Genomic DNA, 13,341 nt, shown 5'->3' on the forward strand with positions numbered 1-13,341 from the left:
TTCGGCTGACCCACCCAACTGCAGAAAGCGCAGACCTTCGTTTTTATCTATCTCTATTAAGCCATTAAGCTGCTGCTGCTTTCCTTGTACACTATTCCCCTCTGCAAGATTAAAGAATAGAGGTGACCGTGCATTTGAGAGGCGGGGCCTAAACATTGGAATAATCTGTTCTTTACATGTTAGAAACACTTGCTATGTTTAGGTCCGGTTTAAAAACCTTGGTTTGAGAGCTGCGATTTTTATTTCATTTAACTCTATTTTACTTTTATCTTATCTTCCTTACGAACTTTTAAATAGTTTGCTTGCCTAGAGGACCATCACTGGCTTTGCTCCGTCATACTTTCACCTCCCTTCTTTTTGTTGTTCCGGCATTGTAAAAACTAGTATCATGGTTTAAGCATTTATTGTATTATTGCCTACTATTGACTAATCACTTTATCGTTTCCTTATCTTCTCTGTATGTCGCATTGGATAAAAGTGTCTGCTAAATACTTAAATGAAAATGCCCTTTCCATTAGAATGGATTTTTATTGACTGACATTGTTTTATCATTTATAATTTGGTAAACATCTCCTCAACAATATTGTTCCTCTATATTGTTATAACAGTTGTGCTGTGGACTTTGCTATTCTCTTACATTTAGAAAAAAATTTCTTACTTTATAGTTATCGATTATCTTTGTCGTTATGGTCCTCCTTGGTGTAAATAAGCCTTAGAATAGCACAGAAATTGATGATATAAAGTCCCTTCCTTATTAAATAAAAATAGTGTTTTAGCATGAATATGTTAACCTTAGGGGTTATCTCAATAAGTGTGCTCCAAAACACTGATAAAAAAACACATTTGGAAGATATATGCATTTCAAACAGTCTCTCACTTTTACCAATAGGGGTGACATCATCCTTCACTTTAGCTTCTTATTAGATACCAGGCTGTCATTTAAACTAAACGCTATTGGCTTGGACTCACAATATATGTCCCACCCCAATTTCCAGTTTCAGTGAAATGTCAACACTTTTAACCTAGCAGCACATTTCTGAGTATTTCAGTGGGTCTTTAAGTTGTCCTGCAAGTGTGTCATTCGTCATTTTTGGAAGAATGTGATAATGGATATCACTGTATGTCTGTTCCAGTACGGCTCCTACACTGCAACATACCTGCAACATCTTTTGAGTGATTCAGTTAATCGTTTTGTGTCAGAAGGCGGACGCTACCATCTGTATGAACTCTTTCCCCCACCCACAGGGAACACACAGGTGACTCACGGAGTAAGAATGAAAACACAGGAAATAGAAACTGCAAGGCCATAGCTCCCTTCCAAACCCCACAGAGAAGAACACAAAAATGGCTTGTGTATGACACATGATGTATGCCTTTGAAGAAAACCATCTTAAGGAGCTAAGCAAAGCTTTGCTTACAAATTTGGATCAGAATATACAGCCACAAACGGCTGTCGATAGGTTTCAAAAGTTGGACTATTTTTAACCTGACATGCGATCTAATCCTAGTAACCCTCACGACCCATCTCTCCTGTCCAGTGTGAAATCTGGCCGGTGGATGAAACAAAAAGTGAAAAGGCTTGTCTGGTTACGGACACTGCGGGACAAGAAAGCGTGTTCTTCGATGAGCTCTCGATTTTAAGTGGTAAGTCGATCCTGTAACCCTGTAAGCGTTTCTCATCAGCCACTGGAAAACTCACTCCTTGAAGCTTAGATTAACATCCTACATATTTAACGCTGTGTGATATCAAAATGTTTTGGACGCTTGGCAGGGTTTCACACGTGTCTGATCAAACATTTCAAGAAATATCTTCGAGACAGCCAGAAGAGATAAGTGGACTTGAGGTGACACCGTCTCAGTTGGACAGCTGGACAGTGTGTCATAATAACTGTTGAAAACACAAACAGAAAACAACAATGGCTCGGACACAAAGCAACATGATAAAACACTTTAGCAACCACAATCCTCTTCTCATGAAATCCTATCATTTCTATGTCACAGCAGGTGCAGAATACCTGTAGATTGTTCTGTTTTTAATGTAGGAGGGGGACGTACTGTACAGCCGCTCTCTTGTAGTTGCCAGGGACTGATGGTATACTTCAACAACTCATGCATTTCATTGTTGGTCCTTAAACAACATTGCGAGCATGTGCACAGTAAATAGTGGGGGAGGTAATAATTTTACTCAATTTTTTTTGTGTCTTGTTAAACGATAGTTTGGTTAACGTTAACTATTAACTACCGAGGAATTTGGGGGCAGAAGTAACTGGGGCATGACAGCAACACAATTTACACCCTCCTGACCTTGAAGCAAAACCAATAAAGAAATCCAAACATCAAAAGAGGTTTCGAGGATCAGATTTCATAACTTAAAACAGGTCTGGATGTCATTGCTCACAACTAGCAATAAACAAAGACTGTAATGGCAACAAGGGCATTTCTTTTCCGAATCTGTTGCCACAATAAACTATATGACCATCACAGCACAGAAAAAAATAAGACGATCCTTTCAGTAATTCAGTTGTACAGCTAACGCGGTTATGTTTAAAAGGGACAGTTTACCCAAAACTGAAAATTCTGTCATCATTTACTCACCCTCAGGTTGCTCCAAACCTGCATGTGTAAATTTCTTTGTTCTGCTAAATACAAAGGAAGATATTTTGAGGAATGTTGGTAACAAAACAGATTGCATCCCCCATTTACTGTCATAGTCTTTTCATATGACCTCTTTAAAAGAATCCAAACAAAACTGATTTTCCCAAACTAACACATCAGCTCAATTTAGCACACATGCTGCTTAACTGAAGGCCAGTTGAAGTTGTGATGCTGGCACATAGTTGACCGGTCCATTTCACCAGGCTGTGAAATGCCATTCAAGTATTAAGCCCAAACCGCTCTGGCCTAATTTTGTTCTTCATGGGTCTTTTCGTTTTGTTTACACAGAAAACATGCACTGGGTCTGGAGAATGGTGCTGGTGAAAAATAAATGACCAACAAGAGCAAATACTACAAAAATCACGAGAAGCTCCGCTCCAAACCTTGTGAGCAATCTTGGACTCAATAGTGTGGTGCAGAGAAGTATTTATGTCACACTTGTGGAAGATCGCAAACAATAAGCTCTGTGATTAACAAAGGTTTATGACAATCTATATCAAGATAATATTTACAAATTAACACCATGTTTGCTATTTTTAAAGCCTAAATACAATTGCCAGGCCTAAAAAGCTAACATGAGGCGATGAGCAGACTACTCTAATATCGCTCGATATCAATGTGAACCATCAAGCCTCCGACAACTTTTTCAAACTTTATTTAAAATGTGTTCCCCGGTAAGAAATTACTGGGCTAACAAATTTCCATTCGCGTTTAAAGAAATTTGTGTCTATGTTCCATTAGTTGCAAGATTCCTATGCGTGATGACGTCTAAAGTCCCCACCAAATGATGTAGTTGTTTTTAGCAACTTGTTAGCAACCGGCATTTTTAAAACACAAAGTTTTAAATAGAATAAAACTTGAAAATAATCAGAAGATTTGTTAACCACTTTTAACCATAACCCCATTTGAAAAACCCACTGACTTGAAGTGCAGCAATGCAAACTCGCTTCCGGGTTTTGCATTCAAAACTTGGGGCAATGCATGTTGGGATCGTCATTTTAGGGATTTATGCAATGCCGCCACAGAATCCATTTAGGCATTCATTCTACATTGAACCCTCACTAACTGATAATAAAGTTTGAATCAATGTCCTCCCATTGTAACTCTAAAAGGAACTGCTGGTGAGATGAAACCACTTACCTTTCCCTAAAGAGTAATGAGGAAGTCTACGTTGAACTAATAAAACATTAATTTAGATTGTAGATAACATATAATATCATTTGTAGCGCAAAATTAAAGCCAAAAGCTGACTTTAAACTTGTTGTTTTCACAGCAAATGTGTTTTTCTTTAAGGTCTGGAAGAATGCGTAGTTTCTGCCAATCTCATATTGATCTTGAATACTTTTAAAGTAGTATTGCATACTATCTATAGACGACAGGCTAGGCGGTGTGACGGAATATTCCGTTAACATGAAAACCAACCGTAAGAAATTTTTGTATTCTGTGCATTTTGCCAAATGTAAATAAACAGCCATGGTTAACTCAATGCTCTGCAAATTGGGCGTCATGATGAAAAAAAACATGCAAATTAATTCACCCATAACAAAAACTGTAATACATAAATAAAGGAAATCAATCTAAGAAAAATGGGGTATAAAATATAGAATTAAAATTGGAGATTGTTACTGTGAAATATATCGTTACCGTGAAATAAATCTATTCATTCGGTGAAATAGATTTTTGGTCATTCCGCCCACCCCTACTGCTTATATGTTTTATCTTAGCTTATATGATGTTTTCCAGTTTACTTTAAGGTTAGCAGTTGATAAATGCTGTTCTATGAAACGTTTCACGTAACAATCATAAAAAGTTCATCAAGTTAATGTTTAATGCTTATACAAGGATGAAACAATGTTGTTTAAAATCATTTTAGGTATATTTAGAAGTATGGTATCCAATACTGACTGACATGCCATAACAACTACCCCAACATAGGCCTATAGATAGAGCTAATTCGCAGAATATGTTATAGACTCTACGAACAGAACTAATCTAAAGGACTATATAACAGGATTTGCCTTTATAGATTATAGTGATCGGCTCCATGGAAAGAATGGCATCTTGGCTGGAAATCAATTCCACATCGCAGAGGACAAAGTGATTTCAAAGCAGTGCCCCCACTGCTCACATACCGTACAACATCTAACCAAAAATACATTCACGAGCCACTTCTCTGGGGCATGTTGCTATCCTTCTGGGAATGCACGGCCATATGGTTAGCTACGTCTCATCCAACTGTCGTCCCTAGCAGCCGGTCACATGACCCGAGAAGTCATTAGCCGGTCCACTCAGAGATTTACGCAGCAGGGACATAGAAAGGGAAATGACAATGTGAAAAGGTCATTTGCAGATGTCAGAGCGGCAAGAATATCTTGTAAGAGTAAACGTGCAGTGACGAACAAAGCCTGTGTCTAAAAACCTGGCCTGGGTCTTTAGATAGGGCTAAATCTGCATTTAAGCCTTTTGCAGGTAGTGATATTAGATTTTCTCCATATGTTTAAAAGTTAAGAAGAATTTCTTTAGCTAAACTGGCACACGCAACACCAAGATCATTGATTTGAAACCAAGTGAAGACAAAAAGCAGATTTCAGGAAATTTGTAGGCCAGGAAAGTCATGAAACTGAATGTCTTTATTAAAATTGTAATCAAATTATAGAGAAAATAAATATTTGTAATGTTTTTGGTTAAAAAATGTGTTCAAAGCTCCCCAATTAACAACAATAAGCTTTTAATAAGCAGTTATAGTTTAAGCTCTCACAGCTTCACAATGCAATTTTGAGGTCATGTGACTTCATCCCACATAAAGAAAATAGAGTCATTTGCAATTTTATATTTTGAACAGAGACAGTGAAAGGCCTTAGCTGCTTTAATGAAATCATTAAAGAAATATTACAAGCGATTGAAAAGCATGACAAATCATCTGTCAATTTAACCAGAATAGGAATCCTGTAATTAATAACATCAGAAATATTTTTTGTGGATTTTTTGTAGTTGTCAACTATCCAAATAAAGTAGTTATGACTTAAGCTTGAATTGGTAGACATGAATGAAATAATTTTCAAACCTCAATTTATAAAGTCTCACAATAGTGACAACCATCAAATTTAAAAGCATCCCTTCGTGAACTTCTGTAAACCTGTAACTTGAGGTTGTAACACTTTGTAACCTGCAGTACACCTAAGATATCTGTCAAGAGGAAGTGAACACTGGATAAAGAAAGTAGTTGTTTACTGTTTAGTTATTACTCTAAGCAGCTTTCAGTAATTGACAAAGACAGGACAGCTGCTGAACAATATTCAGATGAAGTCACATTCTATCAATAAAATTGAGTGTCAATTTGCAGCTGAAGAAATAAAAAAAAACCAACGCAAAACACGGAATTGTGTAAATGTTTGAATCCAGCTGTGTGTGAAACAACCCAACAATACCAACAGAAGTGGTGGCCAGCAGCTCTTTACCTAGAAAACGCAAATGAGATTAGGCTGAGTCTTACGTAACATGTGTGACCATGCAGGCGGCAGTGCTAAAGCCCTGATTTAGTATACTACAATAGACCCCAGAGAAAAACTGTAACAACCGTCATTGAAGAAAAAAAAATCGAATAACAAGAGACCATCTATTAAATCACTTTGCAAATTAAAGTTTGCATGTCCAATACAAACACAACACTATAAAGAACGTCTAAAGCACAGGAAATTAAAAAAGCACCAATAGAAAAGAATAGAGAGTCTTTTTCATGAGACTGCTGCCAATAATGACTCTCAAACTATGAGAACAATGTTACAAACAACCACAAATAAAGTTTTTAATGGATTTATGATTTATTGCAGTTTATATCAGAGAGCTACTGCTTTTTTCTACTTAGACATGCCCATAGAGACCCATCTCTGGTGTTGTAGTATCCGATAAAGACTTTCAAAGTCTCAACAACCAAAGATCTACAACAAATATACAATAATGTATATTAAACTTTATTTCATTATGCAATGCCTATCTACATAAACCACAAGGATCAACAAACTCTGTGTTGACTTCACACCCCCTCAACGCAAACAGACTCATGCAATGTTGGCATCACCCCACAAACCAACTTTTCTCATCACCATTAAGGCACATAGACTATGTAAAGTAAAACTTTCTCCTCTGATGGAACTCGGGCTGTGGCTCAAAACCTATTGTGCTGCCTACCTAGACAGCATCATAGCGAGTTCACCTGACTCGGAACGCACTTACTATAATAGATGCCCAAAATGACTCCGTATGCCGTAGTGCCCATTGATGCTGTCTAGTAAGACGGCTTACTAGGTTTTGGAAAAAGTACGAGTTTAAGACCCCATTATAAATGTGCAGTGAGTTACCTTTGGAGTAGAGAGACTTGGGCGAATCGAGGTCGATATCCGCGCTAAAAAGCGACGTGAAATCAGAGGGCATCGCAGAGCCTCCGATCCGCAAAGAAATTAAAACACACTTGCTCTTCAAACGCAGATCCTAACAAACCGCCATCGTGTCGTTTGGCCCAAAATGATAAAAAAAGGCAAACAAAAGCCAAGTGCAGAAAAAGTATGAAATGTCACTTCTGTTTTTTCATGAATAAAGTACTGGCGTCGATAAGCGCTCCTTGAATAGTGTGTGTGTGCGGCAGGCAAGCAAGCACGACTGTGTTTAGTTTGTTCCAAATGCAGCCCCGCCCACTCACCGCGTCACTGTGATCATACGAACGCTGGTCACGTGATTACTTTGACGGCACAGAACAGAGGTTGTGGATCATCAGAGTGAGAAATTTAGCATTTTTTTGTGTGAAAAAACGACTATAATACTAGTTCATATTAACATATTGATAATATTGATATTGTTATTAATATGATTTTATGTTATGTTTTATTTTATTTGTATTGTGTGTGTGTGTGTGTGTGTGTGTGTGTGTGTGTGTGTGTGTGTGTGTGTAATTGAGTGAGTGAGTGAGTGAGTGAGTGAGTGAGTGAGTGAGTGTTTGTTTGTTTGTGTGCGTGCGCGTGCATGCGTTTTCAGTGTCTACATGTGGAGTCACACCATCATGTGTGATGTTTTCGGGAAAGATTGAACCATTATTGTCCAGGAACAACACAGGACTGTTTGACACAACATTTGGCAACTTGATGCATATGATTCATCTTCAGTATAGATTCACTATTGTCCTCGGACAGATGGGGATGTTCAAGTCAAATATAAAACAAGGCAGCGGCTATTTGCACTAAGTATATGCAGTGTATGTGTATTTTCTTTGGATTAAGTAGTAGTAGGATGCTATTTACTTATAAATAGTTGCAGATATCTACTAAGTTTTGTTTTGCATTAAACATTATGCAATAATAACAGAGTGTAAATCATTATATTTATAAAAAATATTAAATTGATGAAAACTTATTGAGTTATTAAAACCCTGCACATACCCCTAACCTTACACTAAACCTAAACTTTATGAATAGAAACGAATTTTAAGGCTTAAATCAATTTTATTAAAAACAAATACCTTTATGATCTGTAAGGTAATAGAAAAAGGTTAGAGTTTTCAGCAAGAGGTGGAGAAAGACACCGGTCTACCATGCCAAGCTATTCATGAGTTTCACGTGACGTCACACAGCGCACCTCCATTTGTAGGACTACACAGCAACATGCGTCTATCTTGATAACAGCAAATCTTAAAGAAATGGTTTCGTGTTTACATCCTCGTTGTACAGACCTTTAGGTCCCTGTTGGAGGAACTAACGCCATGCAAATATTAGGCCACAGTTTTATTATTCGATCCCTCGGTTAATTTGAAATCTGTAGGCTACCCACAAAGAAATTCATTTTGAGTCCTCATGTAATGACATATTTCAGGACCAGTTTATTTGGGATATTTATGTATAGATACAGCAATCATTTAGTTTACAGAAAGTTATGAAAGATTTTATCAGGCTTCATAGCTAAATCTAATATTAACAGTGATATCAAGAAAAGTATAGAATGATAGGCTTTCGCCATAATCGCGCGGGCTTTAAAAGGAAATTAATTGTGCTTTTTATGTTTTCTATTCCAATATAAAAAATGGCAAGTTTTGAGATGATGAAACCTAACCGTAGAAGGGTTACTTTTCAATATATTTAATTTCACATGGACTTGTTGCGTGGAGAATTACATGTTTGCTGATAAAGCCTAACAAAAATTACAATAAATAGCTAATATTACAATAAATAGGTATTCACACATCTGAAAGTTATTATTTATTGATTATGAAATTTCATGAAAATATGGCGAAATGCCCATACCATTGACAAATGGTTTTAATTAATAAACAGGGCATTTATAAAAATACATAATTGTTTCTTTACTTAATATTGACATTATTAATTATAAACATAATTATAAACGTTTATTTAATCCAGTTTCTGTAAATTCTCATTTCTGTAATTAATGTCTATAATAGTAATATACGACATCTGAAAATTCCAAGGTAAAAATGAGGGCGTAGATTGCGAAACTGGGGAATGGATGTGAAAGCGTGAGCACAGTGTATGTATTTGTGGTAAGGATTTCAAAACGTTAGGGTAATATTTACAAAACTGAGTCCACAGATTGGAAACTCGTGTGTGTGGTTTATTAACATTGAGTGAAAGAATTACAAAACTGTGGCCTCTGATCTTAAGTCCTCGGGCTTTGTTATATGGAGAGTCTGCGCTAGGACCACAAGATGGCGCCCACGTCAAGAGGTCCCAACGCCACTGGAGTCAGGTTTGAAATGGCGTCGTTCTTCTATTCCAATCACATATTAGTGGGCGGAGCTAGTGCAAATATTAAACTCTGCCATCAAGGCGGACTATTTATCCTAGAAACCCCGTTAAAACAATTAGGCTATTTTACAAGGGTAGTGTCTACTCTTTTATTTTGTTATACGACAATAAGTTATTGTTGATTCCTAAAACATCAAGTTTTTGAATATATGTGGTAGCATGTTGTCACATTAGATGGGGAAGTTATTGAATCTAGCTCGTCGTAGAGACAAAGAAACCATTTGAGAAATGAAATGTAAAGGATCATTTACAATAATATCCATTGTTTTGGTAAACAGAAATTGTTGTAAATACTTAATACAACATTTTACATGTGTCAGCTATCCAAATTATCTCCTAGATATCTTTGTCACAAATCACTGACATCCAGACCTATGAAAAACCCTCAGTGTATAGGACCATACAAGAGCTGCCCTTTGGGGGGTAATATATAACATAATGATAAAATCATATTTTGAAAATGAAATTAAAATGATCAATAAAGATAAAAAGTAGTTACAATAAATGGATAGTTTTATACATAACTATATATATATATATATATATATATATATATATATATATATATATATATATATACATATACACACACACATATATATATATATATATATATATGTGTGCGTGTGTGTATATATATATATCATGTGTGTGTGTGTGTGTGTGTATATAAATATATAACAATACAGTTTATATATATTTATATATCATTAACTATATTTAAAACAAATGTTCCTGTATTTCATTCAATCCATTCGTCGACACGTTTCTTTCAGCGTAAATAAAAGAAAAATAGGAAAGGGTATAAGATACCAGTCTCTGTTCACAATTATTTATATTTTCCAATAATAAGAAAATGATGAAGACTGCATGTCCTACGCGACGTCAGATGGCGCTTGTGTGCACTCTTTGCTAAAGCGCTGCTTCAGATATACACACGAGCTAGAAGCGGAACAGCCAGTGCAGTATCAAACTGGCGTGCTAGGAAACAGAAAACCATTTGTTTTTGAACAATTACTTATATTTATAGATCGAAAATGCCGGATTTAGCGGTAGAAACAGTCGTCGTTCATCCGTTGGTGCTGCTGAGTGTTGTGGATCATTTCAACAGGTGAATTTGAGTGTTGTGAATGTGCTTTAGAAAAAATGTTAACTCACTGTCATTATGTGTCAATGAAACTAGCCGCTACAAGCTAATAGGTATCTGAAGACATCAAATTCTCAATTAAACTCCACAAAAACAATATTTCATAAATGTATCTTTCATTAAATTATTTGGTTTATGATATAAAATAGCGCTTTGTTTTAATAACGTTAAGGTGTGTTAGAGAATGACAGATATATAACTGTGTAGCATAATGTGGTCATTGAGTTAACAAGTATCCGACAATGAAAATAGGGATTTTAAAATCCAGTGGAAATATATAATATGACTGCAACGGTAAAACACAGCATATTAAATCATTATTTCTGTCTTACATAGTTTTGTTTAATTATGAAATGGAGACGAATCGTGTAAAAGTAATCGAATCTACCCTAATATAACGTTTATTAATGTTAATTAAATAAATGTTTATTGAATTAGCACGTAATAAAATGAGCACAGCTGTTGCACATATACTGTATATCCCTACTCGCAAGCTTATTATATAAATTCATTGGGCTGTGTAAATGTATGTTGATTGAACGGTCATTTTCTTTCATTATGAATGACCACCAAAGAACACATAGTGTGGTCTACAGAGCCATATGTAAGAAAAGAGCAGATAATCAAGATCGTGTGAAGTTGTCTCAATGTATGCAATCTACCTTTGTTTCTTAGGATTGGCAAAGTTGGCAGCCAGAAGCGAGTTGTCGGTGTTCTGTTGGGCTCATGGCATAAGAAAGTTCTTGATGTGTCCAACAGCTTTGCTGGTATGTTTGCAACTCTTGGTGCAAAAATACATTCATTTCATAATATTCTGTACTCTGTAAATAATTCTTGAATTGTGTAATAGTGCCTTTTGATGAGGATGACAAGGATGATTCAGTGTGGTTCCTCGACCATGACTACCTGGAGCACATGTATGGCATGTTCAAGAAAGTAAACGGTAAGATTGCTTGTGAACAAGCATTACATTTTATTGAATTGTTATGCAGTGTTGAATCTGCTTTTATAGAACATGACATCATTTATTAATTCTAATGGAGTCATGATTTTATTTCTGTCAATTCCAGCTAGGGAGCGAATAGTTGGTTGGTACCACACAGGCCCAAAGCTTCACAAGAATGACATTGCTATAAATGAGCTCATGAAACAGTACTGCTCTAATTCGGTATGTCATGTTTTTAATTTGACATATATTCTATTCACAGTTCACCTTGTTTTACATCAAGACAATGAATCTTGTTGCGTTGTACTGTTGTTTGCATTATAATATTCTTATACAAAGCTTATTTACTTCTCAAAGGTTTTAGTCATTATTGATGTTAAACCCAAAGATTTGGGCTTGCCAACGGAAGCTTACATCTCAGTGGAGGAAGTGCACGATGTAAGTACTATATTTTATCATAAAGATATACTTATTTTCACTGTAATATCTCATGCCAGCTGTTTATTCTCTGTTGTAGGATGGAACGCCCACATCGAAGACATTTGAACATGTGACTAGTGAGATCGGAGCAGAGGAGGCTGAGGAAGTTGGTGTGGAACATTTGTTGCGGTAAGAATCTTCTACGCTCTTGCTGATGTGGTTCAGTCTAGATGTCGCAAAATATCAATATATATCAATATAAGCAATCTTCCAAAGTTGATCACACAACTGTCTCATGCAGGGATATCAAGGACACAACAGTCGGCACTTTGTCGCAACGTATCACCAATCAGGTGCATGGGCTGAAGGGCCTGAACTCCAAGCTGTTGGACATCAAGAGCTATCTGGAGAAAGTCACAACAGGCAAGCTGCCGATCAATCACCAGATCATTTATCAACTGCAGGACGTGTTCAATCTCCTGCCTGATGTCAACCTGCAGGAGTTTATCAAGGCCTTTTACCTCAAGACCAACGACCAGATGCTTGTGGTCTATCTGGCTTCGCTTATCCGCTCTGTAGTGGCGCTCCATAATCTCATCAATAACAAAATCGCCAACCGTGATGCAGAAAAGAAGGAGGGACAGGAGAAAGATGACAGCAAGAAAGAGAAAAAAGATGAGAAGGAGAAGGAGAAAGACAAAGACAAGAAGGAGGGAGATGCTGCAGCCAAGAAAGACGACAAAAAGGAAAAGAAATAATACTGAGCTGGCATGAACTTTGGCTTAGTCAGTCTTTGCTGAATAATGGAGAAATTCAGCATTTCTTCTGTCCACTTGTAACAATCTGCAGGTTTACTGGGCATTGTGTCTGTCTTTTGATATAAAGACTTATTTACTGTATTAAAAGAGCGAAAGAATTTAGTTAATCTTTACTTTTTTATTGACACAGTATGAACAAGGTTGATTTACATCTACGTTATAATACTGTTATTTGACCCATCAAAATATCGAGACAGGTGCCCAGTGGTTCTACTGCAGATATTTCATTGTATTAAGACTTGTAAGATTCCTTTTGTATAACTATAAAAATCGATCCTAAACAAGCTCATTGGGTCTTACGTTTTATTCTGTTCAATACGTTCAAAGCAAAGCGTACACATTCACAGAGTACAGTTTATTCATTTGCAAAACATGTTTATTGTAGTTTTCATTAAAATGCTTGTAAGGTAGTTTTTTTTTTCAATGTAAGCATTTCAGAACATAATCTGTTATATAATAAAATAGTACATTTGCATTTAAGCTTTATTTTATGTGTTGGAATGCAAGTCAGTTTAATGAACAGAAAAGGATCAGGTTTCATTTAAC

At 36.2% G+C, this 13,341-nt stretch overlaps 2 protein-coding genes across 5 annotated transcripts in view; one reads left to right on the top strand and one right to left on the bottom strand.

The window, feature by feature from the left end:
- The window catches only part of nfat5b (nuclear factor of activated T cells 5b), a 33,716-nt gene extending 26,402 nt beyond the window's left edge, over nucleotides 1-7,314 (bottom strand). For all 4 annotated transcript variants that reach the window (XM_056747161.1, XM_056747153.1, XM_056747147.1 and 1 more), the window contains exon 1: nucleotides 7,014-7,314. In XM_056747161.1, the coding sequence (XP_056603139.1) occupies nucleotides 7,014-7,086 (73 nt within the window). In that variant the 5' untranslated portion in view covers nucleotides 7,087-7,314. The remainder of the gene's footprint in view (nucleotides 1-7,013) is intronic.
- A 3,095-nt stretch (nucleotides 7,315-10,409) lies between these two features.
- Nucleotides 10,410-13,270, top strand: psmd7 (proteasome 26S subunit, non-ATPase 7). Its single transcript, XM_056758056.1, has 7 exons — nucleotides 10,410-10,575; nucleotides 11,287-11,378; nucleotides 11,462-11,554; nucleotides 11,682-11,779; nucleotides 11,915-11,995; nucleotides 12,075-12,166; nucleotides 12,279-13,270. The coding sequence occupies exons 1-7, from the start codon at nucleotides 10,502-10,504 to the stop codon at nucleotides 12,733-12,735; spliced, it is 987 nt and encodes a 328-aa protein (XP_056614034.1). The 5' UTR covers nucleotides 10,410-10,501; the 3' UTR covers nucleotides 12,736-13,270.
- The last annotated feature ends 71 nt before the right edge of the window (nucleotides 13,271-13,341 follow it).

This window comes from Triplophysa dalaica, chromosome 1 (assembly GCF_015846415.1).
Source record: "Triplophysa dalaica isolate WHDGS20190420 chromosome 1, ASM1584641v1, whole genome shotgun sequence".
In the NCBI taxonomy this organism is placed as follows: domain Eukaryota; kingdom Metazoa; phylum Chordata; class Actinopteri; order Cypriniformes; family Nemacheilidae; genus Triplophysa; species Triplophysa dalaica.